This window comes from Clarias gariepinus, chromosome 3, assembly GCF_024256425.1.
Source record: "Clarias gariepinus isolate MV-2021 ecotype Netherlands chromosome 3, CGAR_prim_01v2, whole genome shotgun sequence".
Lineage (NCBI taxonomy): Eukaryota > Metazoa > Chordata > Actinopteri > Siluriformes > Clariidae > Clarias > Clarias gariepinus.
The window spans coordinates 2,469,258-2,478,433 of NC_071102.1; the positions used below are offsets into that span (position 1 = coordinate 2,469,258).

A 9,176-nucleotide genomic window follows, 5' to 3' on the forward strand; every position below is an offset into this window, starting at 1 on the left:
TTTTTTACTCTATATCCAGCCGGATACAGCAGGGTTTAAAGAATAAAGGACTTTATACTAAATATTTACAAATATTTACTTAATATAACATATTATTCTTACTAACTTGATTGTCAATAATAAAAAAGGCCACCAATGTACACTTATTGTAAATGATAGACTATACATGTATATAGTATACACTATGTATAATTTGGCATTTGCTGATCTACAACTGGGCGAGTCGCTGAGCCTGGCAGAGGTAAATGAGGCAGAAGGCGAGCAAGCTGAGGAGGCAATTGAGTGAGTTAAGGGACTCTTACCCGAACGATGTAACCACGCCCCTTTTTGTAACTTTTGTAACTCTTGGTGAGTTACAGCACCCTGTCTTTTTTTTAATGTGGTAGAGTAGTCCCTGGTGCTGGATGCGCACTGTGAGCTCCATTCCTTTGACGAGCAAGAAGTTATTCTGTTATGAAATCTTGCAGTGTGAGGAACCAGCATGTAATGCGAGAGTCATATCTTTATCCCTTTACCGGCCATTGTAGAGGGGCGTGACCAGCATTAAATGTCATCCGGATACATAATATTTGAGCTCCTCTACTGTCATTTAATGGTAAAAGAGAAGCTCAAATATATCACCTTTATAGTAGCATATTTTTGTTCTGCTGTGTAAGTTTCCTATTAGGAGGTCTCCTTCGTCAAAGTCCAGTAAAAGGATAGCTCTGAGCCCTGTGTCTGATGTGTCTGTATGGGATGTTTCTTTGCCTTCCAGTTTCACTGCAATTTCCCTGATATTAGTCTTGAGCATTGTTGTCACAAACAGGTGACTAATGAACTGCCCGCATCCTCCACCAGTGCAATACTTTCAGTGGGCACAAAAAACATGCAAACTGGAAGACAGGGATATAAGTGCTCTTTTATTAGTATGTGCTCTCGCGCACACACACGTGCACACACACTTGCACATGAGCAGTTAGTTAGTTTCTTGGGATGCTTGGTGAGGTTGGTGAGAGTAAGGTGCAGAATATGCAGCACCTCGGTGGTGATATGCAATCGATCAGCCCTCTTATAGGGAGCAGATAACAGGTAAAGATTTACTGATAAATTCTGTTTTGAGGTGCACTGGCTGTAAGCCTGATGCCACACATAATAAGGGACTTTTTTTTAAATAAAAACTAATAAATGATGTTAATTTAAACATGCTTTTAACATTAAACAAGTAGTTCTTGAATACTTGAACACATGTGTGACTCTATATTAAAGTCTCTCTTTTTCTCTCGCATTATGTCCTTCTTTTGAACCTGTCTTGTCGCATTAGAGTTCATGTCTGTGCTGAGGGACATAAACACGCACACAGAGAAATCCACAAAGACACAAGGACATTTAAATCCAGCGTGACACTCAGGGAGGTAAGAGGAAACTGAGCTGTTCTGTAATTTTATTTGTAAAGTTGTTGTGTAGCAGCAAATGCAAGATGTAGCCTTAAGAGAGATAATAAAGCTAATTTCTGTAGAATAATAACATTATGGGATAATCTGTATACAGATATGGTGTTCTGCTGAACTATACAAACACACAGTGCGAAGCTCATGCAGGGGGAAGAACAAAAAATATTTATACAAACAGCTTCGAAGTTTATATATTAAACTGCAAATTATTATTTTATAGATATACACCTGATACAAGCTCTAGAAATATTGTATTTCATAAATGAAGTGAACAAAATGAAATTAATTAAGAGAACTGGAATTTGAGAAGTGTGGAAATACAATCCTCCTGATGATCAAACCAATCACCACTACAATACCTACAAAAACACTAACACCAAACAATATACATATCATCATCTTGAAATTCACCTGCAAAAGAAAGAAAAAGCAAAATGTGACTAACATAAATAATCCTCTTTGGAAATATTTTCTTTTTATGAAAACACACATGCAACAGTAAAGTAATCCTTGCTCTTTTTATATATATATATTTTTTAAAGTATTTTTACTCACTCCCTTACTCACTTATCATTTACACAGGGTCGCAGTGGGCCTGGAGCCTATCCCAGGAGCATGAGACAGGGTGACAATCCATTGTAGGGCACATATACTCCCTTACAGCCAATTTGGGAACGGCAATTAACCAAATTTGCCTGTCTTTGGACAGAGCACCCAGAGGAAACCCACCAAGCACAGGGAAAACACGAAAACAGACCCCAAGGGGGGAATCGACCCCAGACCCGGGAGGTGCAAGGTGACCGTGCTAACCACTTAGCCACCTTGGTATTTTTATTTTATTTTATTAAAAATATATACAATTTAAACATATATATTTAAACTTATGTTTTTTTAATATATTTAAACTTAAAAACGTGTTTTTAAAGAAAGTGTACGTTCAGACAGTTCATGGACAGAACTATTTCCATTGTAAGATCTAGTGTGTGTACACTGGATTGTTGTATGTTGTCGAGATTCCACTGACTGTTACGGGGCATCACATCAATTCTAAAATCAAACTACAACTCGGTCTACAAACACGTCTGCTGAGGATTATCTGTCATCCTGTATAGTCTTGCCCAGTTCATGTTGTTTGCTGATCGCTTAACTATTGCCTGTTTTTTATTATAATTCCGGTTAACACTTTAATTGTCTCCCTGCATTCTAAATACATTTTTCTCTATCAATCTACATATTACAAATCACTAGATATTACCCTATAGCGTAAACTATGTCTGATTCTTATATAATATAAATATAAAGTTTCTCTCAACTTTATCTCATGCTCCTAAAAAAAGTTGGAAGGTTATGAGGCACTGCTGCCACAATGGGATTCCGTAATTTTCTAAAAACAGTCAACAACGTTGTTAAACTTTAGTGTTTGATTATTAATTGTAAGCATTTCAGGCAGCTGGCAAACTTTAAGTGAGTAGAGGACATTGTGCATGTTTTATTTGTGCACTTCTGTCTCCAGTTAATTACGCGTGAGAATGTTATCTCTATGCTATGAATATCTTTACCGTTCGTTGGTGCTGTGGTTCCTCATGGGTTCTGTTCTGCTGTAGCTGTGAACGAGAGAATACGCTCGTGGAGTAAATGCATTTGTCACATTTACAAATGTCTGTGTGAGTTTTAATTATTACAAGAATGTTAATATTATATATAATGTGGTGTCAGAGGCACTGGATTGAGCTTTGTAGAAAATCTGTCTAAAAGCTGGCAGATTGGTTGAAAAAAAGATTGTAATTGTAATGGATTGTGCATAGAATGATGCACAAAATATAATATTCTATAACAAAATATAGAAAACTTAAACGTCTCTGAAAACTTTTTGTTGACACTGTACAGTATATACACTCTAAAAATAAATTGTAAACTTTACAGTAAAAAAAAACGGCAGCTGTGGTTGCCAGAATTCTACCGTAAAAAATACGGTAGCAATGTTTTTGGTTGTACGGGATTGCACTCATTATACTGTATATTTTACAGATTTTAATTGGTTATTTTACGGTATTATTAATATAAAAAAAATATATTAAAAAAAATTGGTTATTTTTTTGTCTAATTAACAGTTTATTCCATCAAATTCCAGGGTTTACATTGTAACAAATACGAACCATAACCATGTTTTTTACAGCCCAGAACTGTCTCATTTAAAGATTTATGTTAGATAGATAAAGAATAATAGTTAATTTCTATCGTTTTCAGGTCAGAACTCACTCACTCATCGTCTATACAGCTTTATCCTGCATATTGGGGGGGGGGGGGGGGTTGTGTACTTGGAGGAAACCCACCAAGCACTGGGAAAACATACAAACTCCATGCACACAAGGACGGGAATCGAACCCCAACCCTGGAGGTGGAAGGCGACAGTGCTAACCACTACACTACCATGCTTGCTACACAATTGCTGTCGTTCTTGGACTATTTTTTTAAATTATGAATAGCCACAGTGAATTCATTCAGCAATTCTGTGAAAGCATCATTTTATCATTTATTTAATAAAGACTTTTATTTATTTATTTATTTATTTAAATTCTTAAAATCAAAGTGTCAGGGTGGACATTTTTAAGCGTTTTGGGCAGACAATCCAAGCATAGAATTTTATAGAAGGGCTTTTATTACAACTTTGCATCAAAAAAATTATTTTATCACACACATGTTAAAATTGTTTATGTCCTTTGTCCTGCATTTAGATTTTTAAGTGCACACTGCACCGGGGTGTTAAATATGTTCATGTATTTTGTAATGGGTTTGGCACAAGGGGGGCAACAACAAACACATACATGTGGCGAGGTCTTATGGAAAAGGGGTAATTTTAATTAGGGAAGAAAAGGGTTAAAGGAGAGAGGAAGGGGAAAAGGGAAGGAAAGGTGTGCATGTGCAGGTCTGCTGGGCGGTGGGCAAAGTGGCGCGTGCTAGCGTCTGTCCTTGCCACAGTGATCAAAGAGTGGAATACCATTCACGACTTTAAAGTCCTTGGTTAATGTATATTAGACGGCTATAAACTGTAGAAAAAACTATTAAAATCCTGTACAACCAATAACGTTGCTACCGTATTTCTTTTTCAGTTTAATGACTAAATTAATTATTTTTTTTACTGTAAAATTTATGGTTGTTTTTTTTACAGAGCAGATATTTTTCAGATTTTTTAACTCTATTAAGGTTTAGTAAAATATAAACTGATGCTTCAGTATATTAGTAACAAATACCTTCTCTGAGAGTTTATATGTTACATTTATAACTTTTTTTAATTTTACTGCAATAAACCATATTTTCATATGTTTTTAACTGTTACATTTAAGGTCTTAAGGTCTTATCCCAAGTTTTGTGAAATACAGTTTTATTCTGTAGCGTTTATACGGTATTTTACTGTTAAAATTACAGACATTTTTTACAGTGTACTGTAAATGTGTTATGAACATCCATACCAGTTGTTGGTTTTCTTCTTCCTGATGGGTCATACTTTGCTGCATCTGTGAATTATAGAGAAAAGTTTGTGGAGTAAACACATTCGTCACCTTAATAAATGTCACAATAATTGTGTTTAGCAATAGATACTGTATAGATGCTGAGCGATCCAAACTCTCATCAAACTCTTTAATGATAAACTAAGCAATGAGACCACGTTGTGAACGATGACAAGGAAAGTGATACATGAAAAACCACGTTCCACTAAACTACATTACTACAAATATATCCATGAGCTGATCGGCAAGTGCAATGAGAGTTTGGGAGGAGTTCACACAATGAAATGGAAATGTCCAGCATAGGAGAAAGTGTGCACCAACTGTTTCAATCAATCAATCAATCAATCAATCAATCAATCAATCAATCAATCGAGCAAATCTCAATAAAAACAAATAAAACATTAAAAAATGTAGCAAAAAAATGCAAGACACATGAAGGAACTGAAATTTTATGGATATGTTTATAAATCCAATCCATGTGAACAAACAGAAGTTTAATGCCTCATCTGAGAGCAACATGCTGTCAGTCATATAAAGGCTGCGAAAATAGCAATGAAAATTCCACTACTGAAGCTCAGCTGCTGAGTAATACAACATTTAGGACATGAGATGGCGCCAGTGGGCAAGGCACAGCTCAGGTGTGCATACAAGAGTTTTAAATGGAATTCCTGGTCATAAACCAAGAAACATCTGTTATCCTAAAATTAAAAGCATGCTCTGAGCTAGGATTGAATAATAATAATAATAATAATAATATTAACAATTATGATTTTTTTTAAATTGGAGAACCAAGTCTACAAAAAAATTGTTGAGTGAATATGAGAATGTGTTTACAGGATTAGGATGTTCCACCTCAGTAACAAATCCATTTTTATCCAGCCATCGTTCCTGTCATTTCCAAACCAGAAAAAAGTTCCAGTGGGATTAAAGGACAAAGTTACTAATTACTGGAGACAGTGGAGGACTTTGAAGTCCTATTAGAAGCGAATGAGTATACAGTACAGATTGATATGTATTGATTATGTATTTACTTAATGTAAGCATTATAAGTGACAGGACCTCAGTGTTAGTGCCTTTCATCAGGTGCTCCTTCACGGCTCTGATTGCATCGTCATTGCGCGGGCATTTCAGCAGCCCCTGATCTTCATGGAAGAGACAATCTACAACAAACACTCTCTCATTGTTTACACGGAGTCTGCTGTCTGGAGCGATGTAATCTGGATCAAAGGTGTGGTGGAGCACAACAAGAACAACAGGCTTCTCCTCTGAGAGAGAGAAAGAAAGAGAGAGATGACATTAAGTTAATAAATGACACTTTTCTTCATCAAAAATAGATCAGAGTTGTGTTGAATGCTAATGTACAGTACAATAGTGCTGATGTTTATTCCTGATTTTATCTCAGTTTAAACACTCAGGATTTCTAATGAATGTTTAATAGTAGTTGATTAGTTAGAAGACTAAGTGTTTAACTTAATTTAAGAGATAAAATCAGGTGTAAGCATCGGAGTTTAATGCAAACTAACCAAAAAAAAAAAAAAAACATACCAAGAAACACATTTTTTAACAACCAGTTAAAGAGGCTACACAGTCTACACTTCATAAATTAATTAATAAAACTATTAGAAAAAGGTTTGAATAAAGCTGATGTGAAAAAGCACAAAGCTATTTATATATATATATATATATATATATATATATATATATATATATCTCCAAAGCTTTTATTTATTTATTGTCTACCCTTATGAAAGAGGCCTTTTTGAGAGCGGTTCCTTTAATGTAATAAATAATAATAATATAAAATACTATAATAAAATTAAAGTCTCTTTACAGTAAAATAGAGCTACTAATACTTACTAGGAATCTTCTCCATTGCATTTGAAATGTCAGTACCAGCTCGAGACGCAATCGGAACAAAAGCAATGATGACATCACTGTTGTCCGATGAAGACACTTCACAAAGTTTTAGTGAGGTTATATCACTGCCTCTATTGGATGTGAGGGCCTCCAAAAAGGTTTTGTGGGAATTCATGGTGTTCCCAAGGACCATGACATAATTTTTTTTCATGATTGGATTACCTAAAAAAACAACATACAAATAATAATATAGATTATATTTAACTTTATAACTATGTAATGAATATACATTATAATATAAAAGGACTATTTTTGTTAACAGTAAATGTCCAAGAATACACGGATTTAGCTAAATGTATATCTGGATAATTAGAGGCAAATGCTGGGTTTTGTCGAGTCATCCTCAGAGCAAATGGATAAACAGGATCAACATAATATCACCTAATACACATTAATGTTTGTTCAAGAACACATACCTCGAAACATGTTGAAGGTCAATCTCAGTCCAGCTACTCGATGCACAGGGAATCTGTTAGAAAACAAATGATTTACAAACCACAGAAAGGAGGAATGAGGGAGGAGGCGTCTCTGTTACTTTCACTTTCAGAGATGAGACTGAGTTCCTGGTTTTAAAGGGGAAAAACCCTGCTGATTGTCCGAGTGACTATTAGTGGGTATAATGATAACGGCTTAAACAATGTTAAGAGCCTTCATATACTTTATATTAGTATAATATTCTTAAAATAATATTATATAATATGAATATGAATTCTGTCTCTCCTTAAGATCATTGTTTTATATGATTTGGTGTAAAATTTAAATCTAAAATCTATATTGGTGTCCAACAGTATTAAGATTATATATGCCATGTACTGTTTTATAGTTCTTCCTGAACACATTTATTATTATTATTATTATTATTATTACTAATAATATAGAAAAGCGATGATGACATCACCGTCTTTCACTGAAGATACTGGACGTTTTGGTGAGATTGTGAGAGCATGCAGAAGATACATGTGGGAATCCAAGGTGTTTCCAAGAACCATGACATCATCAAATCATTCAGATTAGATTTCTGTAGAAACTGTTACATTCTATTTTTCACAGCAGTGTTTTAATTAGCCTTACTGATACAATCCAAAGCTGCTTTTCTGTAAATGAGGATGCCATTGTACACTGAATAAAGTAAAACTGGATGTATTAGTTTTCACTCAATAAAATACAATTAACTTTTTTCTTTATTAAAATTAATAGTGCTTGTAAAATAACTAACTACCGAACTAAATAAAATGTATTATACTCTGATATTTGGGCCTCACACTGTTTAAACATATGGATTGTTTGCTTCTTTAACTTGATGCTAATGAGTAAAATCAAGTTAATGAACAAGTTTATATCATTTTACTCATTATAACTTGATGCTTATGAGGGTTAAATAGTTGTACGGCTTTAACTGGCACTCCCACATACACATTACATGTCTGGGTGACAGTACTAATAGGGAGGTTTTAGTTACTGTATATCAATTCTATGTTTTATTAAAATGACAACACATTACATGCAGCAGTGTTTTATTTACATTTAAATACAGAAGAGAGTCTTACTGTACATGCAAAGACACACAAATGCAAAGTATTTTACAATTCTGTTTATATTTAAAGACACTAAGATCATTTTAACAGTGAACTGATTGATGGATGTGATTCTAAGCAGTGTGATTTATTTTACAGCATGAAAATATAACACAAAATTAAATTACATTACAATTTATAGGGAAGTCTAAGACGAAATTCTTCTAATGCAGGATGATTTATTTAAAAAGATATATAAATGAATGAATGAATTAAAATATATATATATATAACAAGAAGAGACGTTTCATATCTCACTGTCATGCTTTAGAATGGGCTCACAATTAAACTGAATTGGTTCATAGAATTAGTTCATAGATGTCTTAAATTCACCCTCACCCATTGCTCAAAGAAGGAGTCATATTTTTACCAAAATATTTTCCTCCTTTCATATGCCTTAAAAAAATTCTCTCTTTAGGCTTTAAGTTTTTATTAAGTTTGTAGCCCAGACCCAACTCAGCTTTAAAAGAACACCTGAAAGTCCCTCGACACCATCACATGTTAGGGAGCTATACTGTATAATATACATATCAGAAGTCAGGATTTTGTTGGAAAAGGAATATTTTTACTTCCTACTGTATCTTACTGTAACTTGTGCTTGAAACCTTTAAATATTTAAAAATGATCCAATAAAATGACTTGAACTGATTAGCTGATTAGTTCAGCTACTGTTTAGTTACAGCTTTAGAACTCATGAATATGAAGCAGTGGAATATCCAATCTACTCTACAAGATATCTACGGGGT

The 9,176-nt window shown here is 34.1% G+C and overlaps 1 protein-coding gene across 1 annotated transcript; it reads right to left on the reverse strand.

Annotated features, from left to right (window-relative positions):
• Positions 1 to 1,252: 1,252 nt before the first annotated feature.
• LOC128518581 (uncharacterized) lies at positions 1,253 to 7,381 on the reverse strand. Its single transcript, XM_053491736.1, has 6 exons — positions 7,273 to 7,381; positions 6,797 to 7,018; positions 5,999 to 6,204; positions 4,901 to 4,945; positions 2,990 to 3,034; positions 1,253 to 1,841 (listed from the first exon to the last, which is right to left on the reverse strand). Exons 1-6 carry the CDS (start codon positions 7,280 to 7,282, stop codon positions 1,713 to 1,715), a joined length of 657 nt encoding a protein of 218 aa, XP_053347711.1. The 5' UTR covers positions 7,283 to 7,381; the 3' UTR covers positions 1,253 to 1,712.
• Positions 7,382 to 9,176: the final 1,795 nt, after the last annotated feature.